The sequence below is a fragment of the Xenopus laevis genome, chromosome 3S, assembly GCF_017654675.1.
Source record: "Xenopus laevis strain J_2021 chromosome 3S, Xenopus_laevis_v10.1, whole genome shotgun sequence".
In the NCBI taxonomy this organism is placed as follows: Eukaryota; Metazoa; Chordata; class Amphibia; order Anura; family Pipidae; genus Xenopus; species Xenopus laevis.
The window spans coordinates 26,353,941-26,368,135 of NC_054376.1; the positions used below are offsets into that span (position 1 = coordinate 26,353,941).

Below are 14,195 nucleotides of genomic sequence, written 5' to 3' on the forward strand. Positions count from 1 at the left end.
ACAATTTGCAATTGGTTTTAATTTTTTATTATTTGTGAGTTTTGAGTTATTTAGCTTTTTATGCAGCAGCTCTTCAATTTGCAATTTCAGCAGCTCTCCAGTTTGCATTTTCTGCAATCGGGTTGCTAGGGTCCAAATTACCCTAGCAAGCATGAATTGATTTGAATAAGAGACTGGAATACAAATAGGAAAGGGTCTGAATAGAAGGATGATTAAAAAAAGTTGCAATAACAATATAATTGCAGCTTTACAGAGCTTTTGTTTTTCAGATGGGGTCAATGACCCACCCATTTTAAAAGCTGGAAAGAGTCAGAAGAAAAAGGCATATAATTAAACTATAAAAAGAAATAATGAAGACCAATTGAAAAGTTGTTTAGAATTGGCCATCCTATAACATACTAACATTTAAACTTAAAGGTGAACCACCCCTTCAAGGCCCCAGGTCCCACCACTGCAAAGCCCTAAGTAGCAAGGTGAGATATATACAGTTTTCCAGCTATCGACTGTAGGCAAGAATAGTGGGGCAAAATTGGTATGTAGGAAAGATGCTGGCAGTAGTTGTATGATGGCAGTTTGTATCAAGGTTGCCCGATCTGCAGCACAAAATCAATTTAGAGCACCCAGAGCTCTTACCTAGAGCCAAAGCTTTCCTTGAGGGGGCCCCATGCAGAATATCATACAGATTGGTCAGAAACGTGTGAGGTAGGATTGAAATCAGTCCTGGGGGAGCCAAAGAATCGTCGGTGGGGGGGGGGGGAGAATGGGAAAGAGAGGGAGTTAGAGGAATGGGGGTGGGACCCAAAGACATTTGTCTGTTCAGGTCTGGAAATTGTCAAATGGAACAATAAGTACATTTCCTGTTGAATTGCACTTTCTGAAGGATTCACAATCTGGCCCCTTCCCCCACACAACTCCTCTGCATCCGAACCTGGTTCTACCCAAGATCCAGTGTAATTTTTGTTGGGCATAATCAGCCCCTCTATTCGCATATGATTCATGCAAGGATTAAATTGCAGGGACTGCTGGGAATTGTAGTTTAAAAGTTAGGCTCCAGTTTGCTAACCAACCGTGACCATGTTATTGTGAGCGAAACTCAAGGCCGGCAGATGCCAGCAGTTGAATAAACCAGATCTGTACAGACCCAGAAGTTGCATGAACTAAGAAAACAGGAATTCCTAGTGGAAATGGTTTAAAATGGCCATTAAGTATTTAAAGCCCCTTCTGCCGTTCTGCTAAATGATGTGGAACTTTTTACAAGTGGCAGTGAGCAGAGCCAGTTGTGGGGCTGTCCTATGTAAGGAGTCTCTCCCTGTGACTGCTTCCTCATGGCTCCCACAGCTGTCTCTTGTCTGGCGCTCACTGCCACTTTCTTCCTTCTCACATGTAAACATTCCCAGGATCCTCTAGGATTTATATCTGCCCATACAGGAAGTTTTCTGCCACCCACCCTCCCTCCCCGCCTGCACAAAATCCCTAAATCCTCCTGCTGCTTGGAGACAATGGGACAGGTTCCATACCTAACTTTAATAAGAGAGAGTGCTCATTTCTAATTGATGCAAAACAATGGGAGGATGTCTAACATGGCCAGGTGTGTGGGCTCACTGCCTTAGAATATTGATCTTTATATTGATAAACCCTACTGAGGGGAAACTAAATTATGAGCTTAACTGGCCCTTTTATTCCCTTATTTTTATTTATACCTAGTTTCTTATTAGTGTTAGAATTCACTTTTGTGTTATACAGGTATGGGACATGTTATCCAGAATGCTTGGGATCTGGGGTATTCAGGATAATTGACCATTCCGTAATCTGGATTTTCTTAAATCTACTAGAAAAATCAGCATTAAATAAACCAAATAGGCTGGTTTTGCATCCAAAAAGGATTAATTATATCTAAATTGGGATCAAGTACAAGGTACTGTTTTATTATTAAAGAGAAAAGGCAATTAGATTTAATTGGATAAAGTTGTTGTCTATGGAAGACGGCCTTCCCATAATCCGAGGTTTCTGAATAACTGGTTTCCGGATAACAATCCCATACCTGTTATTTAAATATTGAGTTAAAACATTTTTTTTTTTTTGTAATCTGGCATATACATTATGTGGCCATGAATAGGCTCGGGCGAATCTGACCCTTTTCGTTTCGACAAAAATTTGCCAGGTGACCATTAAAGTCTATGGGTGTCAAAAAAATTTTTGAACCGCAACACTTTTTTTTTTTTTTTTGACGCATGATGTCATACAAGTCTATGGGCGTCATTTCCGTGGCAAAACGAGGTGAAAACAATCACTAGCCATGAATATTGTGATGATGATGAGGCCTCATCCAAAGACTCTGTGACCTCTGTTGGCAAAGTAGTGGAATGCTTGTCTGTCTTTACAAGCAATCTCTTCTATGCACAGCAATTTTAGGCATGGGAGCCTTACAAGTAGCCCCACATAGGCTGGGTAAAATGAGTCCATATATTATACATAAGTGATGACTTAATAGATTTAATTATAGATCTAATTATAGAAATGATACATTTTAGAAGTTACAGAGGAGTTTCATGACCATATAAAAACAAGAGGCCGAAGGCCAAGTGTTTTTATGCAGGTCATGGAACTCCGAGGTAACTTCTAATATCCTCATATTTTACAACTGGGTGTACTTTATTTATTATAATACACAAATTTCAGTGAGTCATGACATCATAACTCACCGTTTATAAGGATGTAATTTACAACTTATTCATTGCTTTTGTGTATTATAAGGATATAATACACAAAAGCTATGAATACCTTGTAAATTAAATCCTTATAAAGGGTGAGTTCTGATGTCATCAGTTATAAACGGGGATTTCTGATGTCATTTCTGTCACATGACTCACTGAAATTTGTGTATTATAATAAATAAAGTACCCCCAGTTGCAAAATATGAGGATATTAGAAGTTACCTTGGAGTTCCATGACCTGTATAAAAACACTCGGCCTTCGGACTCGTGTTTTTATATGGTCATGAAACTCCTCTGTAACTTATAATATCCTTATATTTTACAAGAGGGGGTACTTTATTTACTATACAATTTACAAGATATTCATGGCTTGTGTATTATATAGATAGACTCTAAAACTATAATTTCTATAATTAAATAACATTTATGGATAATATATGGACTCATTTTACCCAGCCTATGAGGGCCTACTTGTAGAACGCTGACTTTATATTGGTATGTGCTACGAGCACCAGTTTAACATCTGTTCCCATATATATTCTGTAGCTATCTATGGCGCACTCATTCCCAGCCGCACGCTGTAGTCTGTTGGGCAATCCAGCTGCAGGGGTCAGGTTTTTTATTTTTATTTTTTTTGTAAATCCACCAAAGCAGTTGCTAAAGACTTCACAGTCTGCTGCCCCTGTATAAATTCTAAAATGCTGCCATACAGGAGCAGCTTTAGATTTAACGGGAAAGAGGCCGTGTAATTGTTGCGTGAGTAATGTAACCCTTCAGGAGTCCCTTTTGTATGCTGCTGCAACTGCTACTCTGTATTAACATTTTTTATTTCTTTTAAAAGCAGCTTTTGGGCTGTGGTGCTATCCCTGACTGTGTTCTCTTTTCTTTCTGCAGTACTTACAGATGAAATGGCCCCTATTGGATTCCCCCAGTACGGCTGGTTTAAAAGATGCCCGCTCGCCATCCCCTGCCCACCTGGTGAGTGCCAACTGTGCTATTTGTCACCTCTTTGGCCTGCACAAAGGAATTCTTTGTTTTCAGATGTTTTACTCATTTTTATGCTTCCTTGCAAACCAACCAAGTGATGTCTCAGCTTGTTAAAAAAAAAAAAAGTGCAGCTGTTACTCCCCTTTCCCCATAGTGGTCCATGACTATTGGGGTCAATGCATCGCTATTGTGCAGCTGCTAAATAATCTCAAACAGACACAGGCATTTGATTGTTTGCAGGAACGCGTTAAAATAAATCCAGAAGAGGTGTTCTTAGTGAGGGGGTGTAGCTCTACACTAAACACAAGCAGATTAACAAGGCAATAACAGCATTACCCAGGAAATCATTTCTTGCCATGAGTACTAATGAGTAGGGCTAAAGCCATTCCCTTCATTATTTTCCTGCTTGCATGGATGAGAGCAGGGCAGCTTAATTTTTTTAATAAAAAAACAAGTATATTTGCATATGTTTGAGGGGCAGATTTTTAAAGGGGTTGTTCACCTTTGAGTTCACTTTTAGTATGATGTAGAGGGTGATATTCTGAGACAATTTGCAATTGGTTTTCATTTTTTATTGTTTGAGGGGTTCGGAGTTATTTAGCTTTTTATTCAGCAGCTCTCTGGTTTGCAGTTTTAGCAATATGATTGCTAGGGTCTAAATTGCCCTAACCACCATGCACTGATTTGAATAAGAGGCTGGAATATGAATAGGAGAGGCCTGAATAGAAAGACGCGTAATAAAAAGTAGCAATAACAATACACATGTAGCCTTCCAGATCATTTGTTTTTTAGATGGGGTCAGTGAACCCCCATTTGAAAGCTGGAAAGAGTCAGAAGAAGAAGGAAAATAATTCAAAAACTATAACAAATAAATAAGAGCAATTGAAAAGTTTCGTAGAATTAGGAATTCTATAACATACCAAAATTTAACTTGAAGGTAAACCACCCCTTTAAGGGTTGACTAGTAAATTTTGAATTTTCGAATTGTATTTTTGGTCAAAACTCACAAATTCGAAATAATCCAAACTCGATTCGAATTCGACTAATCGTCACCTAAAACCTGCCAAGTTCACGTTGAAGTCAATGGCAGAGGTCCAGTGACCCATTTGAACATGTTAATAGCCTTCCTAACATTTGATTCAAGTTTTCGAGTCGAATTAGAATCTAATTAGATTCGAGTTTTCAAGTCGGTAATATTCGTTTGCGTTTTAAATCTTTAATTAACCTCCCACTCGAATTTTGAGTACATTCAAATTTATTTGAGTAAAAAAAAGTAATTCACATGAATTTGAAATTCGACCTTTGTTAAATGGGCCTCTGAGTATTAAGGGTAAGCGTGCATTCAGTGTCCATATATAATTTATACTTTTTAGGTCGAGAGTGACCCCTGTTCAGTTCCAGGCAGTTTAGCCTTTAAAGGTCATTTCAACCCAAAATACAATTTTGCCAAATGAAAAATGATACTTCTAAGCAAATTTCCAATAACATTCATGGCACATTCATTCATTGCAATCGAAAGCAGTATCTGTCTGTCTGTCCATCCCCATCTGCACTGCTGGTTCTGTCTCTTGAGCCTGTGAGCCTGAGCCTATAAGTAAGTGCCCGTCTTAGGCACGAAACGCGTTAGGCTTATGTATGTCCTATTAGCTTATGTATGTCTTTTTAACTTTATAAATACTTGGGCTACTGCTTTACTGGTAGTTGGTCTCTTCCTATTCTTGGATTTTCCGTATACTGCAAAAACCAATTGGCAACCCCTTAGACTGGGGGTTTCCCTGGTAAGAGACCACTTTATAACTTGTAACTTTCTTTATATTTCTCTCTTTTTTTTTTTTTTTTTTTTTGCTCAAAGAACAGAGCCACACACCACTGTCTATACGTTTATTTCTCTCTCTTAAAACCAAGACTTGTTAAAATGCATGCAAGGCTGAACTCTGCAGTTGGGATATATGGATAATCAACACCACATACACACACACAGTCAAGCTCTGTCTTGCTGTGCAGCACGCATCAATGTCTACTGGCATAACTCTTGCACTAGACTGTACAGTACATAAACTCCTGCATGCTCACTCATGCTTGTGTGTGTGCAGAATAGATTCATCACCGCACACACCATCTCCTCTTTGTTCCCATTTCTAAAGCTTTGTTAGCTCTTGGATTTCTGCCTATTCTTCAGGAATTAGTGCCTCCCCCAATCTCTGCCAAGCTTTTCTATACGGGAGGGTTAGGCCTTTTTCTATTTTTTTTCTTTTTTTGGGTAAGGAGGTTCTATACAGGCAGCTTAATGAAGGTGAAAAGTGTTGGCACCCTAAGCAAGGAAGCAGAACCCGTATTTGTTTCTAGCACACACCTGTGCCAGGAATTGGTTACGGACTCCTCTCCTCCTTTTCCCCCTCAATTAATTGGTGTAGTGATGGCTGCTTATTTTGAACAGAGGGTTCAAGCCTAAACTTAAAGGAGACATTTTGTGTAAACAATGTGCATTAAACTCTTTTAAATATTGAAGGAATGTGCTTTAAAAAGTTGTTTCTGGCTGGTTTATTAAATATTTTTGCATAAACCCTTATAATCCCTCCCCTCCCTTCTCTTCCACTTCCTGCTCCCTGAATTCTCTGGCTGTTCAGGGGACCGGTGTCACTCAGCTCACTGCACTGTAGGACAGGAACCAATCAGCAGCTAGCAGGACCTGATAGGGAGCTGAAGCCTGTCTTTGCTTGTGTGACTGCAGGCCTGTGATTGGCTGTCCCTCTCCTACTGTGCTTCTGGCAGGGACGGTTAGGACACGCCTACCCCACATTTGAAACTCAGACAGAGACCATAGAACATCTATGGGGAGCTCCAATAAAGGGGACATTTTTGAAGACAAAATTAAATTACAGCCAAAAGTAAAACCAATATATTATACGTTATTGCCTACAAAATAAGATGGTTTTCCTTTATCCTATATGTCTCCTTTATAAGACTTTCTTGTACCCATTGGTATGTAATAAATATTCTATTATAGGGCCCCCATACACGGGCCAATAAAAGTTGCAGACAGACCGAGTCGGCAGCTTATTGGCCCGTGTGTGGGGCCATCCAATGACAACTCCTGTTGTAAAACATTAGGATATTGGTCGTTTAGGGGGTCACCATATAAAGGCATTAGCCACAGGCCGTGTGTAATGATACGTGTCATGGAACTGTGAGGTGACTACTTATATATGTGTGACATCACTAAACATGGCTATAACTGATGACCTCACAAAACAGTGGAGGGATGCGTTTTACAGCACATTGATTCCTTAATTTTTGCATATTTAAAAGTAACTTAAAATACATTTGTAAATGTGATTTCTGTTGAAAATGAAGTGTCTGCCTGGCTGTTTTGTATTCTCTGCTCTATTGGTTCTGAGTCCTGAAACAATGTAGCAGAAGCCTGCTGATTGACAGACCTGGACAAAGAAGGGTGTTCTGCCACATTGGGCCACTTAGCACCTGGGCAACCAATCACATTTTTGTTTTTATTATTCTTTCTGCAGCTGACTAAACACAAAGCTAATTACTCGATGGTTGCCGTACGATACTGCCCAGGTGCAGTGTTGTCTGGTGTTAGGAAACGAGCCTGAATTGTTTCAGGAGTCAGACCCAGATAAAAGAAAGGGGTAAATAAATATGCATTGAATTGCAGTTATGTTTGCAAAGCTATTTTAACCCAAATCTATTGGAAACTTGTTTATGATTATGTTGTTCCTCCCCACAGTCCAACAAGGTTCCAGTGGTACAGCACCCACACCACATGCACCCATTGACTCCTCTCATCACCTACAGCAACGAACACTTCTCTCCTGGAACCCCTCCTGGCCACCTCTCTCCAGAAATAGACCCCAAGACTGGTAAGAAGTAGTGGGCATGTGTTGTGAGTTAGGCCTTACAAGCAATACAAGCTATGTTCTAGGACTGAGACCAATCAAAAGCTTCTTATGTATATTTGACAAGATGAGAAGGTTTATTGTCATCTTTGCTGCATACATAACATACACAAGAAGACAAAATTACAAAGTTACCATATTTTCCTTCCCCGCTCCACCCCTGCCCACATGCACTTACATTTTCCACACCCGCTTACATATTACTCGTTATTCCCCCCCCACGTACACAAAGATTCAATCTTGAGCATAAACTGCCATAAATGCATTGTGATGAACCCTATACAACAATTTGTTCAAAATACTTACTGTATGTAAACCCTATACAGTTTGTTCAAAATACTTGTATACCTATATATCTACGGCAATTCTCATAGTGTGTATTCCTGTGCTAATAATTTATATATTACACTCCGTCCCTAAACCACCATCCAATAAAGTGCATATTGTGCTTAAACCCTGACACATACAATAAACCAAATCCCTCCTGGTCATCTATTTTCCCTTTTTATCTATCTAGACTAAAAGGACCAGGGTTAAAAAAATATATAACTTGAATCTCTATAAAAAAAAAAAAAACCCTATAATTTACAGGAAAAAAACGACTAAAATACAAGTTAAAGCAACAGTCCAAATACTATCCTCAAGATTACAAGAGTACTTGTTCATTCAACAATATCACCACACAAGGTATTATACTATTACAGAACCTAGCTGTGCAAGCACAAATACTACGATACCTCCTCGAAAAACTTACAAAAAAGGATGAGATAGGTTTGCTACTAGGCTAGTAACCTTGCTAGCACACTGCTTGTTGAAAATATCTTTAATCGATGGGTACTGTAATGACCTGAATATACAGTAGTATACTACTATTCTATATATATTTGCACAGTATAGCCACATGAACATTGCAGCCTACCCTTAGTTATGCCTTCTTGGAGCTTTTTTCTGTATGAAGCAGAATTGATTGGTTGTGTACAATGCTATTAAAAATATAATTCTGTGGGGGAAAAATACATTTCAATGAATTGGTATCTGTGTGTGACATATATATCATTTGACTATATTGACCATTTGAATTGAATTCTCTCCACAGGGATCCCTCGCCCACCTCACCCATCAGAGTTATCTCCATATTATCCATTATCTCCAGGGGCAGTGGGACAGATTCCTCACCCGCTTGGCTGGCTCGTTCCTCAGTAAGTGTAACTTGGGTAAATGGAGAGTAAACGCGTGCATGTCACTCGACTGGTTGGCTGGAACCTGTAATGCAACATATTGCTGATTTGTGGAACTGCAGATCTTCAATTCTGCTGTCGCTTCATACTGGGTATATGTATGTGACTTTTTTTTTATTTCCTCTTTCTCACTCTTGGCTTGTTCTTCAGGCAGGGCCAACCAATGTACTCCATCCCTCCTGGAGGATTTCGGCACCCATATCCTGCACTGGCAATGAACGCATCTATGTCCAGGTAAGGAGCTATGCAACACAAGAACATTATGCAAAGATTCCCTATGGGGCTATATGGAAAATGACCAGCACAAACTGATTGAACAAGGGAACTTGGTGGAAATTATATGGAGTTATATGTTGTAAAATCATCTAATAATTACCAAAGGTGCTAAGTAAAGGATCCAAACAATCATTTCTTCCTCTGAAATGCAAATGTACAGAGAAAAAATGCATTGCTTATGCAATTATCTCTGCATTTATACAGGGTAAATAAACTGTCCTTCTAATAAAGTTCTGTGTTAAAGGAATTGTTCAGTATAAAAATATAAACTGGATAAAGATAGGCTGTGCAAAATAAAAAAAAATTTCAATATAGTTAATTAGACAAAAATGAAATCTGTAAAGACTGGAGTGACTGGATGTGTAACATAATAACCATAACACTACTTCCTGCTTTGAAGCTCTCTTAAGGTGGCCATACACGGACCGATAAAAGCTGCAGGCAGACCGAGTCGGCAGCTTATTGGCCCGTGTATGGGGCCCTCCGACGGTTTCCACAATCGTTATCTGGCGAAAGTCGGCCAGATGTCGATCGGACGGGACTAAAAATCCCGTCGGATCGCGGCCGCATCTGTTAGTTGATGAGGTCCCGCAATCCGACCGCCTATAGCCATCGTTAGGATGCGATCGCTGGGCCCTAGGGCTAGATTGCCTAACGAGCGGATCTCTCTGTGTATGGCCACCTTTTGTTACCAGGCAGTAACCAATCAGTGACTTGGGGGGGGGCACATGGGTCATAACTGTTGCTTTTAACACTGAGCTGCATCCTGAGGATCATTTGCAAACTCACTGAACAGTTATGTCCCATGTAGCCCCCTTTCAAGTCGCTGACTAACTCAGAGTTAGAGAGCTGAAAAGCAGGAAGTAGTTTTATAGTAGTTATATTAGACATCCGCTCACTCCAGCCTGTAAAGATTGCATTTTTGGCTAATTAGCTATATTAGAAACATTTTGTATTTTGCACAGCCTATCTGTTTATCCAGCTTTTATTTATTTTATTTTTTTAAACTGAATTGTTCCTTTAACTGTTGGATAGCTCTCTGGAATTTTGGCATGAAATCATTTTGGCTCTTATACATATTTTGTCTTTACCTGTCCTTAGTTTGGTGTCCAGCCGTTTTTCACCTCACATGGTGCCACCTCCACATCACAGCCTTCATACCTCTGGGATCCCACACCCTGCCATTGTCTCGCCCATTGTGAAACAGGAGCCGTCCTCTGGGAACATCAGTCCTAACCTCAGCACGTGAGTCTCCCATTAGTTTTGCCAACCAAACGTATTTCGGGCCCAGTACCAACACAATAAAGTTTATAATGTACTGGTATACCATGTCTTCTGACTGTTCAATCCCATAAAAATGCAATGGTTAAAAAGGGATTAGAAATGCTGTTCTTATACTGAAGGTTGAATCAGAGTATGCTTGTGTAACACATCCCAGCTCATTCAGGGAAGGAGTCAAAAGGAGGGTGGAGCTTGACAACAGCTGAGGTGTTGATAGACGGTGGTTTAAGGAACGTAATGATCGTATATGGAGTGAACAGAACAAATTGTAATTGGGTGGTGCTTTCCACCTTGGGTTTAGTGATTCCTGCTTTGTAATATTTCTATTTTCTTGATATTGCAGGAAGTCCAATGTGGTAGTAAAGAAGGAAGAAGAGAAGAAGCCCCACATTAAGAAGCCACTGAATGCCTTCATGCTGTACATGAAAGAGATGAGAGCTAAGGTGGTGGCAGAGTGTACTCTGAAAGAGAGCGCAGCTATTAACCAGATTCTAGGCCGTAGGGTGAGTACTTTAGATCTTAAGTTTCACCATATTGCGTATGTACAGCCCATTTTTCACTCCTCCATCACTAACCTTTCACCCATTGTCTCCCCTTTAGTGGCATTCCTTGTCTCGGGAAGAACAGGCCAAGTACTATGAGCTGGCACGGAAGGAGAGGCAACTTCATTCTCAGCTGTACCCCTCTTGGTCTGCACGTGACAACTATGTAAGTTAATTGTTGGGCTTATACTGGTTGTAGAAGTTCCCTTCTTTAAGGCCATACACCAGTAAGTTTCCTCTTGAAATAACCTGGCCTCTCTTTTTTTTTTTATTTAGGGCAAGAAGAAGAAACGGAAGAGAGAAAAGCAGTCGCCTGAGATGGAAAGTGAGTATCTATGTAGCCAAGGACTGAAATTATCTCATGTGTATGTGGTCCATGGGCTACACACAGCCTGGAAAAAAAATCTCTACATTAGTGAGGATATGGAAGTTATTTTTATCACAATTCTATTCATCCTCATGGGAAGTGGTCATTACTATAACAAAAAAATGCTGCTTTAGTTTGCAGCAGATGCTCCCCCTACTACGTTTACAGGCTAATGATGCTGTCTTATATGACCTGCTCCTTCAGCTAGTATAGTCTGCATAGTACAGTGTCCAGCATCTGACAGCTTCTGATATCAACTGTGTGGGGCGTCTGACAAGATTGCAAATGAAGCCCCAAACCTATTGCTTCCGCCATCCTATTTTTAATACTTATGCTTGTATCCATTTACATGTTTATCTTTGCTAAGTATATTGCTGTTCTATCAGTAGAAATAAGTCAAATCAACTGGACTTGCTGTGTTTTTTCCTTGAAGACATTTCACCAGTCATCCAACTGGCTTTTATTCTGAATTGAGAAAGCCAGTTGGATGACTGGTGAAACGTCTTCAAGGAAAAATTTAAACACAGCAAGTCCTGTTGATTTCACTTTTTTCTACAGATATACCATGACCTGGATGAATGAGAATCTTCACAAATGTATTGCTGTTGGATGTGTTGGGCATTGCTTGAAATTTTCACTGACTTTCTCACTTTTCTCTTCTTAACAGACTACACCAAGACAAAGAAGATGTGTGTTCAGCATTTTCCATCTGATAAGTCCTGTGACAGTCCCGCTTCTTCCCATGGCAGCATGCTCGACTCGCCAGCTACTCCGTCTGCTGCTCTGGCTTCTCCTGCAGCACCCGCTGCCACCCACTCCGAGCAAGCTCAGCCACTCTCCCTCACCACCAAGCCTGAAGCTAGAGCACTCAGCCACTCTGCTGCTTTCCTAGCTTCTAAATCACCTTCATCCTCCAGTCTTTCAGGACACCTGCCTTCCCCTGTTGGCTCTCCGCTGCTCTCCAGACCAATCCCACTGACATCTTCCATTTTGTCCCCCCCGGGTGTCTTCCCTTCTGCACTGCAAGCACTACCACTGCTGCAGGCACAGCCCCTTTCTCTAGTGACCAGATCCAGTGACTGATGAGAGAGACTCCTATATACCTGGACAACCATCACCTAAAAGCACTAGTGCTGTGTGGATCTGGATGTACAATGCTCTGCACTAGTCTATCAATTGTCTGCAGATTTGAACTGCTGTCTACAATGGTGTATATGATGTCCTACGTATATGGACTGTAACACTGCTTTTCGTTGTCATGTATAATGTAGATATGGACACAGCTCTGCACTGGTGCATAATTATATATGTACTCTTGGCATTGTGCACAACAATGGGCAGATGCACAAGCAGGATTCTCATGCCTGCACAGGGAGAACAATTCACTTTTAATTTGATGGACCTTGAACCTCTCTGTGTTTGCTGCACAATAGGGCGTATGAAGCAAAGGCAGCATCAATGATCCAACTCCAGCAATGCATCGTATTATTGCAGGCTCGTTGCTGAGTCACCCAGGCTATACCTCCTCTCCAGCACTCAGCGGCTTCAACAAAGATGGCAGCTGCCAACAGACCTGCAAGAATTATTGGTCAATATTTGACCTGCTGGCTCCAGCTCTGCAGATCACACCCGTCCATCTTCTACTTTTCTTGTTATTCTCTAGAAAAAGACGCTTTTTTATTTTTCATCAGTTGGAAAGAAAACTTAAATATTAATTTTAGCCAGACACAACAGAGAAAAGTGTAAATTGTACATAAGTGTGTCCGAGGGGTTGATGCATGTTTATTTTGTTAGGTTAATCTTTATATGTTATGGTTTTTTTTTTATTTCTTTAATAAAGGGGCAAAAGAAAGTTCTTGCCTGCTAGTACTGGTCCGGATGCCAGAGCCAGGTTTTCAGCGCTGCATTTTGGCATTGCCCGGGTTACTGTTATCCTATTTTCCTTCCCCCATCACTTGTTCTGTTCCATTCCAGTCCTCTCTTTCAAGCTTATTTTATTTTTTTAATGGAAAAAAAGGAGAATTTTTTTTTTTTGAAAATGTGACCTTTTTTTGTAACAAAATAGAAAATATATTGTGTTTTAAAAATACAATTGTTGGTTTTTCAATATATCATCTTGTTTTTTTTTTCCCGTCATTGTAGAGCAGCCTGCTGCAAGTCAGTAGTTTAAAGGTAGTGGCACAGTAGCTGTGGATGGCGGTGAGAAATAGAGAGCAGGCCTAAGCTAATTATAGGAGAACTAAACCTTTAAAGGAGAACTAAACCCTAAAAATGAATATGGCCATATTTTATATACAGAAATTATTGCACTAGCCTAAAGTTTCAGCTTGTCAATAGCAGCAATGATCCAGGACTTCAAACTTGTCACAGGGGGTCACCATTTTGGAAAGTGTCTGTGACACTCACATGCTCAGTGGGCTCTGAGCAGCTGTTGAGAAGCTAAGCTTATCCAGCAGAAAATGAGGTTTGTCTGTAATATAAGCTGATGCTACAGGGCTGATTATTAAATTCTGATGCTATGCCATTAGTAATTATCTGTATTAATTACTAATCAGCCTGTGACATTTCTATTCTATGTGTACTGTATATTGTGAGTGGTTCCTAAGCTCAGTAAGTGACCGCAGCACAGAGCATGTGCAGTGAATCCGCAGAAAAGAAGATATGGAGCTAATGGGGCATCTTCAGAGGCACAGATCTTTACTGCTAAAGGGCTGTGGTTGGTTTGGGTTTTGAGCTCAAAACGTTATCTATAACATTTCTAGCCTACATCTTAAAGGGGAACTCCGGCTTCCAAACCAAAATTTGACAAAGAGGCCCACATAACACAGAAACCCCTAATGTACCAATCACTGTTACCCGTTTCTTCAAAAAGTATG

The 14,195-nt window shown here is 40.3% G+C and overlaps 1 protein-coding gene across 3 annotated transcripts in view; it reads left to right on the forward strand.

The window, feature by feature from the left end:
* The window catches only part of tcf7l1.S (transcription factor 7 like 1 S homeolog), a 45,170-nt gene extending 31,762 nt beyond the window's left edge, over positions 1-13,408 (forward strand). For 2 of the 3 annotated variants that reach the window (XM_018254096.2, XM_018254097.2), the window contains exons 4-12: positions 3,609-3,692; positions 7,447-7,579; positions 8,712-8,814; positions 9,004-9,087; positions 10,231-10,374; positions 10,754-10,913; positions 11,011-11,118; positions 11,229-11,277; positions 11,987-13,408. In XM_018254096.2, the coding sequence (XP_018109585.1) occupies positions 3,609-3,692; positions 7,447-7,579; positions 8,712-8,814; positions 9,004-9,087; positions 10,231-10,374; positions 10,754-10,913; positions 11,011-11,118; positions 11,229-11,277; positions 11,987-12,402 (1,281 nt within the window). In that variant the 3' untranslated portion in view covers positions 12,403-13,408. 3 annotated transcript variants of the gene reach the window in all.
* The last annotated feature ends 787 nt before the right edge of the window (positions 13,409-14,195 follow it).